General features: G+C 38.2%; 1 protein-coding gene across 1 annotated transcript in view; it reads right to left on the bottom strand.

Annotated features, from left to right (window-relative positions):
• The window catches only part of LOC145979378 (pickpocket protein 19-like), an 81,362-nt gene that overhangs the window by 61,861 nt on the left and 3,770 nt on the right, over window positions 1–15,731 (bottom strand). Inside the window, exons 4-7 of the mRNA XM_083112246.1 lie at window positions 12,610–12,660; window positions 8,929–9,064; window positions 6,565–6,665; window positions 5,194–5,370 (exon numbers count right to left, since the gene is read on the bottom strand). Of these exons, the coding sequence (XP_082968372.1) occupies window positions 5,194–5,370; window positions 6,565–6,665; window positions 8,929–9,064; window positions 12,610–12,660 (465 nt within the window). The remainder of the gene's footprint in view (window positions 1–5,193; window positions 5,371–6,564; window positions 6,666–8,928; window positions 9,065–12,609; window positions 12,661–15,731) is intronic.

Raw genomic sequence — 15,731 nt, 5'->3', positions numbered from 1 at the left:
ATAAACAAGCAACTTTATGCATATTATCTTTTAGTTCGTCATGTTATTTGCAACCCCGCTGGATTCGCTCAAGATGAAATCGGCTGTTAACATAACAATTTTACCCCATCTGTAGGTACGAAATGTAGACTGTAGCGATTTAAATATTGTGGCATAAAAGAATTTGACAAGGAAAGCTTATTTTCAAAACTTCATAATAATTATTTCAAAACTTTTCGAAGGGATTCGAACCCCCAACCCCGCATCTGGTTCGACATTGGGCATTAAGCAGGGAAAAATAGACACGCTGCAGTAAAAAGCAGTTGGCAAAAGTACACGGGGCCCAGAGGAAGTAGATAAGCGTTAAGTATAGCAAAAGGACATGATAAAAACACAATATAGGTGCATATACCGTTGGCTATTTTTAGAAGCAAAACCACATAAAATGTGTTAGAAACAAATATATTACAAGTGTGATGATATCTCATTGTTAGAACGAGCCTAATTAATCATACCTGACTTTAAATCCTCCCAAGCTATCATTGTATAGATGTCCCTTATTAACTAATTTTCATGATTCTGCTGTGTGCAAGATAGGCCTAACCTAAGACATTTATCATCTTCTCACTTTATACAATCGATTATGCACACGACACACTTCCGAACATGAGTATTCAAAGCCAAGGAACATGTAAACGAATAACAAAATAGGTCTGAGTCAACCTATGCTTTTCTATTGTAATTATGGAACTACGTTCCATTTATATCTTTTTAGTCTATCGCATGTTATTTATCGAGTGCTCATGGCAGTCAGACAACAATGTTGGCAAATAGAAACTACCTTCAAGGCCAATATATTTCGTGGAAGACGGATTACAAAGCATGTTTATGACATGAAAGACACTTGTCAATATCTTCCAGTATTGCTCGGGTCAACGTGTCATTACTGTCTAACTTTGATATGTTCTTTCCAACTTCAAACGTACCGTTCTTAAAAATAATGAAAATGATAGTACGTACAAAGATGGAAAGGAAATGTCTTAACATGTTGATAACTATGTTTTTCGAAAGTCAGAAGGGACAGAGGACATACTTTACTATCAACATTATTGAATCTCTCTCAGGAGAAAAAATATTATTGGACTAACTCCACGCGCCTTCCCTTATGTGATTCTGAGTTTATGATCTCCACTTTCGTCCTCTGTGATGCATTACAACGCTGCTGCCAATTTAGTTCATTTGTGACCAGACCTGGAAGTTTTTCACACTCGTTTGGCTTCTGGATTTCGAAATGCTCCAAGGAGCTTTTTACCCGCACGAGGATAAATTAATTCCAAATCTAGCCCCGTTAATGTCAAATTGTCAATAAAGAGTATTTTTCCAAGCCAAATTTATTTTTCTTCCTTCACAGGATAATCAAGTATATGTCCCCAAAGCTGCTCCAATTTGTTTACAGAATCCTTTTGCAAGCATGAGTCATTTTTTTTATCAAGACTGCTCGTATAATTTTTTCTCAGTGTGGGCAGCAGTGTCTAAAGTGGGGGAAAACGTGGAGTGGTGCTTTCCTCAGTTAAGAGAATTCTCATAAAGCATCACCACCACTAGGATAATTTGCATAGGGACTTAATCTGCTATATTTTATAACACTTATTCTCTGTTTTCTCGATACTATTTCAAATTTTACATTGTAGGAAGTCTTCACAGATAACTCACGGGGCAAAGTAGCCCCTGGCCACCCTCTGACAGCCTTTGATTTTTGTAAAACTACTAGGGACGTTCAATATATAAGTTTCCCTGTGCTATAAAATATTGTATAAAGCAATGTCATTAAAAAGAAGCACATGGTTGACAAGCGCCATCCTTCGTCTACAAGGAACAATCGATTCGTTATCAGACGTGAAGGCGCATGCGCTCAAGGGCGAAAAGTAAATGCTTGTTCGGAAAACACGGGCTCGCGTCATAAGGAGTTCAGAAGCATGGATGATAAGGGTGTTCTGCTGATGGACTTCTTGGAGTGAGGAAAAACAATTAATGCTGACCGTTATTGTCAAACATTGGATAAACTGAAAAACGCAATTCGACATAAGCGACCAGGTCTCCTGTCAGCTGGTCTCATTCTTCTTGACGATAACGCTCGGCCCACTCTGCAGTGCACACCACAACACAAAATTGAAGAATTGGGATGGGAACGGCTGCCCCACCCTCCATACAGCCCCGATTTAGCACCGAGTGATTTCCATCTTTTCCCGGTGTTAAAGTCTGAATTGCAAGGTAACCGTTTTGAAACAGATGAAGAAGTGAAGCGGAATGTGAGAATAGTGTTCAATAGCCAGAGCCCTGATTTTCTTGCAAAGGGTATGGACAAATTGGTGCAAGAGTGGGAAAAATGCCTGAATCTCTATGGGGATTATGTGGAGAAGTGAGGAATGATCCTCCTACACATGTATGTATAGTTTTCTAATGTATCTTAAAAATATTTTTTACAGCATACGGAAACTTATATATTGAACGACCCACGTAGTGCACATCACACACACACACACACACACACACACACACGAGTAAAGACAACGCCTTGGTTTTATTCATAGGCTCACCCACAGACAACTGTAGCTCAACTGACGGGCAAGTCAGAATACAATTCCAAAGATAACAAAATGAACGGATTTATTGAAAGCAGTGTGTCAAGTTTGGAGGAAAGATCCTTGCTTGCTCTTGTAGGAGATGACAGTAAGTGTTTCTGTAAATTATAATTGCTTTAAAGTTAATGATAATAGCAGTCTTTCATACCTAAGATTACCAGAGGCTGCATATTAAATCCTGTTGTTTGCGTTGCGATAGAACTTATTGTCTACAAACTCGCCCTTAATGTTTTAGGATTGGCGAGCATCGTGTGCTTAATTGGCTAATCATTACTCAACCTTTTTGTGCTAGTGAAATGGACTCAAGCCAATGCAGCATATAAGCGCCGAACTTAAAAATTGATTCGCACGTGAGAAAACGAGAGTCAAACGTGATAGTCAAGTGCGGCATCATTCAGCTCGTCTCTGATTGTACTCCCCCTCTCCTTTATTTTTGAATTGCTTATCTAAGAACAATTGAGGATTTTACCCACATATCTATGGCACTGTCCTTTACGATTTGAACGTTGGTACCTTTTGCCTTACCCAATATGATTAAAAATGGGAAAAGTGGCCTTAATAAGCCATGCCTAAACAGTAGCATCAATTCCCGTGCAAGAGAGGTCAAAGCGTCACTAAGTAAATTTAATAGAACATTTTAGGTTGCTCAATACGCTATTGATAGAATTTAAATTATTTATGGAATGTTAGCCTGATGTAATTACCAAAATACACTGTGCTACCTTTTGTTTGAAGTCATGCCATTATGGGTCATAATTGTTAACGTTGAGTCCAAGTGGACATGTGTTAAATGCCGTAATAAATGAAAACAGAGAATTGTTAAAGTTATGAAATTGGCTTGTTACTAATTGATTAAACCTTTGGATAACCTTTTTGATGTCCAGAATTAAACATTAAGTGAGAACAGTTCATATTGTTATTATTTGTTTTTTGAAGTTATGCCAATTAGTTAAATGTGAACTACCCGACCGTCGTGATTAGCATTGGCGCATCTTTTGCGGCTTTATAAGGAGATTGGTGGGTAACAGTTGGTATACTCTATACACGCATGCATATATGTATTTACGTATCTGCGATTATGTGTTTGGTGTGGTAAGATAAGTGTTCAAAGTGGTAACGTTACTGATACTCTTATAAACATATCTAATACTGTCCCCTTTGTTGGATAAAGAAAAGAACGGAATCCTCAGGATTAGTCCCGTTCTTCGAGTTTCCATTAACGATTGGAACTTAATGCGACCTCCCTGTTAACTGAGTAGTTCTTTGGAACTGACGCATAGCAGGAACGTCGCGTTATTTCTGTTTTGTATCGCTTGCTCAGGTTTAGATGTCGATATTGGTACCCTTTGCACGCGCTTCCTTTACGTATTATAGAACTAATCTGGGTTAATCGACGTCGTCCTAATCAGGCGTTACACAGGCCAGGTTTCGAAGCCGGGACCTCTGAATTGTTATCGAGTTTAGCTGTGGAAATTTTACGAAATTGGATGTTTCATCCAATGTTACTTTTATCTTCATAAACTTTTGTCTTCTAGTTTATATATAAGAAACTTAAAGTTAAAATATGCAAAACAGTAATTTTGCCTGTAATATAATATGGATGCGAAACTTGGTCCCTTGCATTGAAAGAGGAACATAAATTGAGAGTTTTTGAAAATAAGATCCTTAGGAAAATATTTGGGCCTAAAAGGGATAAGGAGACAGGTGAGTGGAAAAGGTTACATAATTTAGAAGTACATAATTTGTATTCATGTTCAGATATTATTTTAACGATTTAATCAAGAAGACTTAGGTGGACAGGGCATGTGGCACGAATGGGAGAGGAGAGAAGAGTTTACAGGATTCTTTTTGGGAAACCTGATGGTAAGAGACCAGTATATAGACCAAGACGAAGATGGAGGGATAATGTTGAGATGGACCTAAAGGAAATTGGTAGGGATGGAAAAGAGTATATATATCCTGCTCAGGATAGGGACAGATGGAAGGCCTGTGTTGCTGCAGACCTGAACCTACGGGTTCGAGAAGGCTAGAGAGTTAGTTAGGATGTTTCATCTTAGGCTGTTTTTGACTCTTTCTCCTGCTTAAGTTACCCGTGTTCCTTTCGTTAATATATTTTACCTTGGCACGCTGAGGCAAGAATTTAGAAATGCCAGAGAGAGGTCCTCCTCTCTGGAAGGGTAAAAACTAAGGAACGAATATTGTACAGGTTTCATCGAACATTTCAAATTCCGTGAAGAAAAGCATTCAGATTTGTAAAACAAAATAAAAATAATATTGCTGACAACATTTTGTAGATTAGATATTATTTTTAAACAATCCACAAAACCCACAAATCATTCCGTTAGATGCAAAATTAGACAAATGAATAAAAAATACACATGTCCTGTGTAGTTGCATGCACACACTGACATTGCTAGCGAGAGTGAGTGAGGTAGGTGGCTTTGAAGTGCATCTCAGCAGTAGCAGTCCTAAAAGTTTATGGACGTATCATGCATACTGCCACCTACTGGAAATATTCTGGACTGATTATTAAGAGTTCTAACGTCTGTGTTTTGGTCGGGGAAAGACGCACCGTTGTATTTTCTAGGATAAAGTTTTTCTTCTAGTTTAACACAAACGGAGCACGTGCACTCTCTATTTTCGTTTGGTGTGCAGTTGAAGAGGACTCTAACGATCATCCAGTAGAAGAATTCCAGCACGCTGATCAGGCTGAAGCCTAGGAATAGACCGCAGATTCCTCCAAAAGACACTGGAAGAAGAGAAGAAGATTTGAAAACAATCAGAATCATACTTTCTGATGATTTACAGTCATAGACATTTCAAGAACGTCTAATATGGCGACAACCGTAGATAGAGATTTCTATTCTAGGGTGAGAATAGATGTGGTATAATTTATTCGAGATATTTATCCCACGCGTGAGTGTACAGGGTAATTATAAATGATTGATTGGGTTTTAAAGTGAAATATATCCGAAACTATTAACACAATACGTGTGTGTTAATCATCAAACGAAAGAACACACCTGAAAGTTTAATTTCTCATATTTGTAATCTTGGCATCTGCCGACAGATGGCAGCACAAACCTAGTTTGCAAAATGGCGTCTATGCAGTGAGACGGTACTTCAGAGGTGAGGATGGCCCTTACACAATATCGTCACAAAAGCCCCAACTTCAGCTTTACATATTCCCTACCTACGACAACTTCCAACTTCTGTTCACAGATTGGCTCTTGCATGTTTTGCTCGTAGCGCTGAATACGCTGGTTGGAGGGTTTCAACTGGGGAGTTGACTGACCTCAAGAGAAACTATTTATAAACGATATCCAAATATGTGTGTACAAATAAAGAATGTATTCAAATTAAGGAAGTGTTTACCTTCAACCCTGATCAAGTTAATCCAAATGCTTCATGCAGAACTATCCTGTCAAGATATCTCGTGTCATTTATTTACAATACTGTGACACATTTCTCATAACACCCTAATAAATAAAGGTATATCTTGATACTAAGTCTGCTCCTAGAACCTTATGTTAGCTTTTCCTATTTGAAAGTACCTTATCAAAAGGATGTAATCATGTTCATCATACAAAAGTTAAGCCGGCGGTCCTTTTAACTGCAGACATGATTTGAATATTGCATAGGCAAGAGACATTTCACTCTTCTTAGCTTAACTATTTATCAGGTAAGTATGTTCCCCTACAACAATAACACCGCTTCACTACCAATACATCCAAAGTTCCCCTCCTGTAAGGAAAACACAATCATGTTTCGCATAGGCATGCAATGATCACTGTATGATCCTTAAGCTTATACTCAGGATGAAATAGAACTCAGGGATACTTAACTGAGAGCGTAATTCATAAGTAATTGCAATTCAGATGTGAAATATTAAAGTGTCCGGTTTTTTTGTCCAGCAGTATATTATTTCATTTTAAAGTCCTACCTAGCAGATCCATCCATCCGAATAAGACGTCTGTTCTGTAGCTCACCCCTCCTAGTTGTTTGAAATGGATGTCGAGGTAGGTCTGATTCTCAATTACAATTCTGTAAATATATAATGGTGAAAATAAGTCGGATTTTAGAATTTACACTGAGGGGAGGGCAAAGCATTTATTTTTTCCCCACACAAAATTGAGCGCTCCCTGATTATTTAAGGAAGACGTTCAGATGATAAATCTATATTTCATGCTCTTATGCATAGAAAAATACATATATCAAACCAACTCGTACCAAAGAGGATTTTTTTATTCCAATGATCCCTTTTCATTGCAAAACTGCACATTTAAGATTAATGAGAATTAAATCTGTTAGGTTCGGGTTGCCTCAATTTCTGCGCACAGCAAATTGCACTCCACTTTATTCTTACATAAAGTATTACCCACCCTCTATATGTATACCTTTAGCTCATATGCCTATGGATTTAATTGATCTCCTTTATTTCACTTCGCTTCTTGTGCCACTTTTGGCTAATTTGCGAAGATGGGGATGAGTGGTGACATGATGAAATTGATGAATGGCCACTCACAAACATCCATGCCCAGGCCGGGATTTGAACCCGGGACCCCTGTCGATTTGCTGATCTTTAGACTTAAATCCACCCCCAAGACTACTATTGAGTATATTAGTTTAAGACGATAACTAAATTTGGGACCATTTGTAAATATAAGAAGTTGCCCTAAACTAGGGTTGCCAGACTTCTAAAGTAAACAAAAACGGGACATACAGATTGTATAGGCTTGGATATAGTTAAATTTATTTTTTATAACATTTTTAAACATTACAAAATCAATTGCTGTTGAAAGCATTGTTAATCCCTAATTTTTAACATTTTTGACAAAATATATTAATATATTTGAGTGGACTCTTGGCGTTAAGAGGACTTTTCTATCCAATGCATTACTATAAAATTCAGAACATGACTTATTCACCTATTATTTTTTTTAGCTAAATACGGAACAAAAGGACGTCTCGAGAACATTTTCCGGGATACCGGGACATTTCTTTAAAAAATGGGACAATCCCGTATATATGGGACGTCTGGCAACCCTACCCTAAACTTTACAGTAGAGTCCTGCATAGGACTATTTCATTTTCATATATCATTGCGTGTTGGTAAGAGAAACTAAACTACATTTTAACATGGAGATGATGACTATGTTTACTTAAGTTTCACTGAGGGCCAACTACCACAGACAAATTACGGTTACTGTTGGACTTCGAGAGCATACCACTCGTTTTGCCTGTTCGAGCGTTATTCACGCATAAAGATAGATAATGGTTATTAGTTTCATTTAAGTGCACCATGAATATATTTTGTAAGCTAAATCATCAAAATTACATTAATTAGAGTAACTACGCAATACTCGTTAAAGTAACACTACAAAACAGTCATGGTCATTTTTACGGATTTTCGATGGCAGCGGAAATTAACGGTCTTCGACCGTCATTTTCCATTTAATTCTTTACGGTGTATAACAAGACTATATACGGAGAGAGAAAGATTGCTTGTAATAACCCAACAATAGCTTTCCGTAACGAATTATTTGATTAAAAAGGCAACAAACAAGCGATTGTTCACCAGAACCAAACTCTTTAGTAATCGTGAACAAAACATTTAGTCAAACTTACGAAATTTAGTAAAGCCTACCAATTTTTTTGTTGCCGAAAAGCTTAACCAAACGTGTCGTGTTAATTCTAACAAATGCGTTAATCCTGTACATGGATATTTGATAATTAATATGACCAGCAGAAGAGAATTCCGTTTATTATACCTGGTGTCCAGAATTAAAGTTACCCAACTCAGAGCCCTCTGTAGCCTGTTTGAGGCATCGTAGAATTCTGAAATTTGGTGAATCCACTATGCAGACCATGGGGAAGAGGATGGCGATAAAAAAGTTATATTTTCCGTCATCAGGTTGAAATGTGACGCTGTACTTCCACGATGGGTTGTAATAATGACGTAAACTGCTCCAATTGGTTATGGATTTGCCTTTGCAATCTTGCAATAAACGAGAGATTATTTTCTCGCGACTTCCAGCCACTAACAAATGTCTTTCTAATTAATAACTCAGCTAAATCACTTAACGTGATTATTTGAACAACCCATCATGGAAGTACAGCGCCACATTTCAACCTGGTGGCCGAAAATTGAACTATTTTTTCTTTTATCGCCATCCTCTTCCACATGGTCTGCATAGTGGATTCACCAAATTTCAGAGTTCTACGATGTCTACAGAGGGCTCTGAGGTGGGTATCTTTAATTCTGGCCAACCGGTAGAACAGATTAATTTCAACAATGTATACTCACGATTCTGTGAAGCTCTGTTCAACAATATACTGAGCTTTGTTGCATGCCTTCAAGCAGTTACAGCTTATAGTTGTCGTATTGCTATCGTAGCTATATCCTTCAACTCCAGGTGGCGGTTGGTTTATCCTCAGGCGAGCTAAAAGGAAGTGTTTGAATTAAATATGATAAAATAATAATGCTTAATGAGCATTAAATTGACTACATTATTGTCCTATGAGGCCTGGTAAACACGCCCTATTTGTGGAAGAGCTCTTTCGTATACACGCGTTGGCAAAGTAAGCTGCGGTACCACAGGGTTGGGGAGCGAGACAGGAGGCTTCGTCGGTCGCGTTCGTACAGGCAGAAAGCTCGGACCGCAAGGGGGAGGGGGGCTCTCGCTGGCCTCTACAAATACAAGGCATTACTCAAACCTGTTTAAATTCATTACAATAGTGGTGATTATCCTATGGGTCTTTTCAGTTCTTATGGCGGGCGCTCTAGAAGCTGGCAAAGGAAGTGGGGAGCGGGGGAATTCGCCGCAGACCAACCAGACAACAGCGGTGGCGCCGAGAGATACGACGTGGTGTAAATAAGTACTACGTGTCCCTTGTTCTACAGGCTGCTGCGTTTCTTATCGCGCTGGATTGGTCGCTTTCCCGCTCCCCTTGCCAGCTTCTAGAGCGCCCGTCGTAAGACTGGAAAATACCTACAGCAATATAGAAAGGCGTGTAAATACTTATGCACATATTACCATGACCGAAGCTCCTACCGTTTTCTTGTCTCGTGATCCAAGCCAACTATTATTTTCTTTAAAAAAAACTGACTCTGCGGTCTTCTTACCCGCATTCTTATTTACCTATTATTATAGTAAGAATTAAAATCAGTGCAATTTATAGCTATATACATATTCTAAGATCAAAATCAGGAGATAAGTAAAAGCGAGGTAGAAAAAGTGGTTATTATACTTGATCCCGGGAACCTCTGGAGCAAGGTCGCGCAGAATGACAGAGAAGGACGTGGGAGGTGCGAAACAGTGCACGCTTTTCCTCTCCACGCAATCCTGTTCCCTCGCTCGTGTTCATTGGTCGAGCCCACTCGAGTCACTACTTGCTTTCCTTCGCTTGCTCCGGAGATTCCCGAGAGAAAGTATAAGTATTATTTACCAACACTAGACGCACCTTTTTATTACTTGCCACAGAAATTAGTCTTGATGAAAAGTTGCATAATTAATTGGATGTAATATTAACATTAACTTTCATTTGGTAAAATAATAGACTTTTATAAAACTATCATAATCGTATTGTTACAAAAATGTAGGTAATTGTGTATCATGTTTAAGTTGTCATTAATAGTTTGGACATATACGAGGCGTATTCGGAAAGTAAGTACCGAAATGGTGTAAAAAATAAAGTAAAATAGTTTCTTATCTTTTTTTATTTGCATTGCATTCTACAGACCTTAAACTACTTTTCTACGTAGTTTCCACCATTGTTCAAGCATTTGTCGTAGCATGGCACTAGTTTTTGTATCCCATCATCATAGATGTTTCCGCCTGTGACAAAAACCATCCATGCACTGCTGCTTCGATGTCGTCATCCTCGTCGAAACGCTGACCAGCAAGAAACTTCTTCTTCAGATGAAGAAAGAGATGGTAGTCACTTGGTGCCAAGTCAGGGCTGTTGGCGGGTGAACAAATTGTTTCCAAATGACGTGATGACATTTTGAGTTTGTTGGGCCGTATGCGGACAAGCATTGTCGTGAAGCAACACAATGCCTTCGCTAAGCATTCCGCGTCTTTTGTTTTGAATTGCACGACGCAGCCGGATTAATGTGTCACAGCAGGCATCTTTGTTGGTGGTCTGTCCTCTAGGCAAGAATTCAATCATTCTTGCATTGAGAAAACGAATCACAGACCAGACTTCACAGTCGGCGGGCCGATTGATTTTCTTCAACATTTCAAACCTTCAGAAAACTACGAAGAAAAAGCATGACCTGCTCCCACGCGTGCCTGTGGCTAACTAACGGATGAAGGACGTCAGCGAGAATTCACACGGTCGCGACTGTAGCGCTACAGCGGCAATATTTGCAAACGGTACTTACTTACTCGTATGTGCAATAACAGTGTTTTAAGTAATTAGGTTTCGTTTATTGAACCAGACAAGTTTACCATTTATGCAAGGGTGCCTACCGTATTATTCACTTGAAATTAAAGTGAAGTAATGCACATTAATTGATTAATTGATAGTTTCCTGGGGTGTAAAAGCTGTCCTTTGCTGAAACCATTCAAACATTAACGGTTCTTCAATGTAGTACACCTTGATCTGAGTGTTCTGAAGGCTAACGACGCTCCGAAGCCTGCACCCACAGTCAGTATAATCCCCTGTAGATGCTTTTCTTTTATTCTTCATGTGTGTTTGTGATTGTCCCTTCAACCACTCAGCCTCATCGTCGCGTTTAACCAAAATGAAAGGAATGCGACGGAAAACAAATCAACAAATGGTGATGTGGATTCCTTCTCATGTTCTTTACAAGAAATAATAAGGGGGACAATGAGAAAATACACATTAAAAAGATGGAGAAATGAAAGGAAGATAAATAAATAGAGAGAGATAAAAGTGAGAGAGAAATGAAGAAATAGGAAAGAGAAATCTGAAAATAGACAGAGAGAAAGAAGGGAAGATAGGAAGAGAAAAGATTTCGAAACATAGCAGAAAAGAAAGTGTGTCAGAGATGAAAAAAGAACGAGACAGGAGGTGAAAAGAAATAAAAAAAGAGAGGAACGAACAATAGAAAAGAATGACGAAGACAGGAAAAAGTGAAAGAAAGAGTTTGTGGAAAGAAAGAGACGGGAGAAGAAGTGAAAAAGAAACAGAATAGAAGAAAGAAGAAGAAAATGAAGAATTGAAAAGAGGAGGATGGGAAGGATGAGGGTTAGAACATTTTATCACAATGATGTACGAACATCAGCAACTAATAATAATTTACGAAAAATGTACGAAGACTTGTAAATTCTGTAATTTCTTAAAATTATAATTTCGAATAAAATTTCGTAGACACGTGGTGCGAAATCCTGGGGGGGGGACAGGGGGATTTCCCCCCACCAACAATCTTGGCCTCAAAAATCCCCCCTCCAAAACTTTCCGGGGGAGGAGAGTTTTAATATAAGAAACAAAAGATAAGCAATTACTTATGACTTCAAATATACTTTACTAATAATAATATCGAACACACACACAAAGTAGTGTGGTTGTGACTGTTGAATGCGCTCGCTCTCTGTCTCTCTAGAGCTCATTACCAGATTTACATCAATACGCATAATAAAAAGTAAAACAAGAATGCAAGACAATAATAGCTAAGAAATCTAATTGATTCAAATTAACATAAAGCAAAAACTAAATACGTAAAACCTTAGAAGAAAACACTTCAACTATTTCGTAACTAAACAGTTAGTGAAGAATTAGTTTGGTACTTTATAAATATCTGCTATGAATAAAAGTAACAAATTAATTTCTTTACATGCATTTTCATAATAATAATAATGTATTTTTAATTATTTAGTATTTAATTCTTACATTTAATAACATAAATATGTAGCCTATATAATATAATTGATAAATATGTGTGTGGGGGTGAGTTTGTAGATTAAGATCTTTCCCCCCCACCAGTCTTCAATGATTTCGCACCCTGTAGACACAAACTTACTGTTTATATCGGAGAGACAGACGAAATTGTGCATCCCACACACGGTTTTACCTGTAATGATATAATTATATAAATAAATGTGTCATGTAATACAAAACCAAAAATAATCCTCTTCTGATACGTTACAAAATCTGCATAGCACATTCTTATAACAGGCGTGGCAACACCCTCAGATTAAGGGAGCAAAAGGCTGAATGAAGATTCAAACGGAGAGAAACTACAGTCCATGTCACTGTTTTGCAAATTCTGAATTGATACATACAACGCAGGGGGCATTGGCGGCTGGCCAAGTGCAACAAGTGCAGATGTTTTCACCTAATTTTCAAATTAGTATTGAAATTTTTCATTTGCTTGTTAAATTAAACTATTTCCCAGCAGAACGCCCACGATAATACTCAAATAATACGCCGCTCGGCGCTACGCACGTGAAGAGTTCGTCGTAGCATAAACAAACCAAGAGCAGACACCGCCAGGTTGCTGAAGACTTGAGCCGGTTGTCATGGCAACGGTGACGTCACCTAGCGTTGGAATTGAACGGGTGTCGCCATCTAGGTGCAGCAGTTCTCTCGTCGACAGAAAACATTCCTTCCAGTGGTTGTGACAAAATCGTTGCGTTCTCGCGAGATCTTGTTCCGCGTGTGTGTTTCGCGTTTCCTATCGTGTGCTGTGTTCATGTGTTGAGCTGTGGTTTGTACAATGAACCCAGTAAATGACTTAGTGTGTAATTTGTTGCAGACACCATTTTCCAGATGGACGGATGAAGACAAAAAAGACGTTTTAAATTGTGGGGGGCCCACTGACACTTACTATTTGTTTTTCATTGCCTATAAATGTACTTCTTCACCTGTTATTTTAGGCACTAGCCGCTACTGGCAGGGGCGTGTCTAGAGTAGGCCCGGAACCCCCGAAGAGCCCATTCGTGTTTACATTTACTGTAATTTTAGGCACAATTGTGTACACCATGCGGAAATGAAACTCATATTTACTCCAAGTATAGGAAAGCTGAATCTAAACAAAATTCACGACTCTTCTTAAACTAACATTTTCACCACACACAAGCTTACGAATTGAATGCATTTATATTTACAAATATTGGGTAGCATATGAAACACTGATGGTCCAACATTAGAATGAACTTCCGCAGTCTAAAGATAATATTCTATCCTACAATATCAGTCTTTCGTCAGCTGATACAGGAGTTTTTAACACGGTGATTTTATCATTGATACATCAAATTACATAATAAATAATCTCCCCCCCCCCCACCTTCTCGTTGATTGAAACTTTCAAAAAGCTTCAACTTTTTTACGAGCGAAATATTGTTTAGTAAAGTCGATAAAATCCCTCTACTCTCAATTTCTAAGTGAAAATATTAGTGGACTGTATTGCTTGTTCATGAGTTTAATTGCTTTTATAAGTGATAGTACAAACGAGTACAATTTTTCAGTTTTCGTTGTGAAATATGAAACTTCAACCCAAACGACAGTCGTTAAAAGATATACTAGGGATGTTCAATATATAAGTTTCCCTGTGCTATAAAATATTTTATAAAGCAATGTCATTAAAAAGAAGCACATGGTTGACAAGCGCCATCCTTCGTCTACAAGGAACAACAATCGATTCGTTATCAGACGTGAAGGCGCATGCTCTCAAGGGTGAAAAGTAAATGCTTGTTCGGAAAATGAGGGCTCGCGTCATAAGGAGTTCAGAAGCATGGGTGCTAAGGGTGTTCTGCTTATGGACTTTTTGGAACGAGGAAGAACAATTAATGGTAACCGTTATTGTCAAACATTGGATAAACTGAAAAACGCAATTCGACATAAGCGACCAAGTCTCCTGTCAGCTGGTGTCATTCTTCTTGACGATAACGCTCGCCCCCACTCAGCAGTGCAAACACAACACAAAATTGAAAAATTGAGGTGGGAACGGCTGCCCCACCCTCCATATAGCCCCGATTTAGCGCCGAGTGATTTCCTTCTTTTTCCGGTGTTAAAGTCTGAATTGCAAGGTTACTGTTTCGAAACAGATGAAGAAGTGAAGCGTAATATGAGAATAGTGCTCATTAGCCAGAGCCCTGATTTTCTTGCAAAGGGTATGGACAAATTGGTGCAACGGTGGGACAAATGCCTGAATCTCTATGGGGATTATGTGGAGAAGTGAGGAAGGATCCTCCTACACATGTATGTATAGTTTTCTAATGTATCTTAAAAATATTTTTTTACAGCATACGGAAACTTATATATTGAACGACCCACGTATATAAAAAAATATATTTTTCTGTGAGCTTTTTGGAGACAGACGCAACTCTAGTCAGCTATACGTTTTTCAATTACGAAAACAATAGAGGAAAAGGGCTACATATGCGCACCCCTTTTTATTCTGTCATTTTCGGAGGAATAAAACTTAATATATCAAGCACCTGCCTCTATGAAATACATACATAAATGTAATAGCATGCTAAAGTATAGAAGGCTTCCATTTTTTTTTTTAAAAAAAGCAATTTCCAAAAAATGGTAAAATGATGTATTTCAAAATTGTGGTCTAAATATGGGCTACTAGTGGCAATAACACAAAAAGCAATTAAAATAAAAGAAAACAAGTTATTTATCGCTAAAACATTATAAAATTCATATTTATGAATAATCTGTTGTTTTGAAAATCACGCGGAATGGGAAAAATCGAAATTAAGAAAAACATACAAATATTTGTTGAAAATGTGATCTCAGCTTTGACTTCATGTCATAGCCCATATTTAGACCATCACGCTATTTTTCTTCTTCAATTTATTTTTGCTCTCTGTGGTACATACTTCACAAACAAATCATGGCATTATAAAAGCCCACATTGGTTTTATGTACCGCTAATATCATAACCTATACAAAGCAGATGAGAATTCAGAAAACGCTGATATAAAACATACCTGCAAAAAGTTTTCGGAGGTCGCAATTCTATAACAGCGTCCAAGGCCGAAACTAACCACCACTTTCTCTTGCGAATTGGCACCGCAATCTTTGTCCTTGACAGATAACCAGTTCCCATAGCCTCTGCCAGGCTGCAGTACCCGGGAGCGCTGACAACTCCAAAACCCATATTTAAACCTTCGCCCATATTTAGACCTTCTC

The sequence above is a fragment of the Lepisma saccharinum genome, chromosome 26, assembly GCF_977018435.1.
Source record: "Lepisma saccharinum chromosome 26, izLepSacc3.1, whole genome shotgun sequence".
NCBI classification, from domain to species: Eukaryota; Metazoa; Arthropoda; class Insecta; order Zygentoma; family Lepismatidae; genus Lepisma; species Lepisma saccharinum.
Note: the sequence above shows the minus strand (reverse complement) of the source record. Positions and strands in the feature narration are given on the sequence as shown.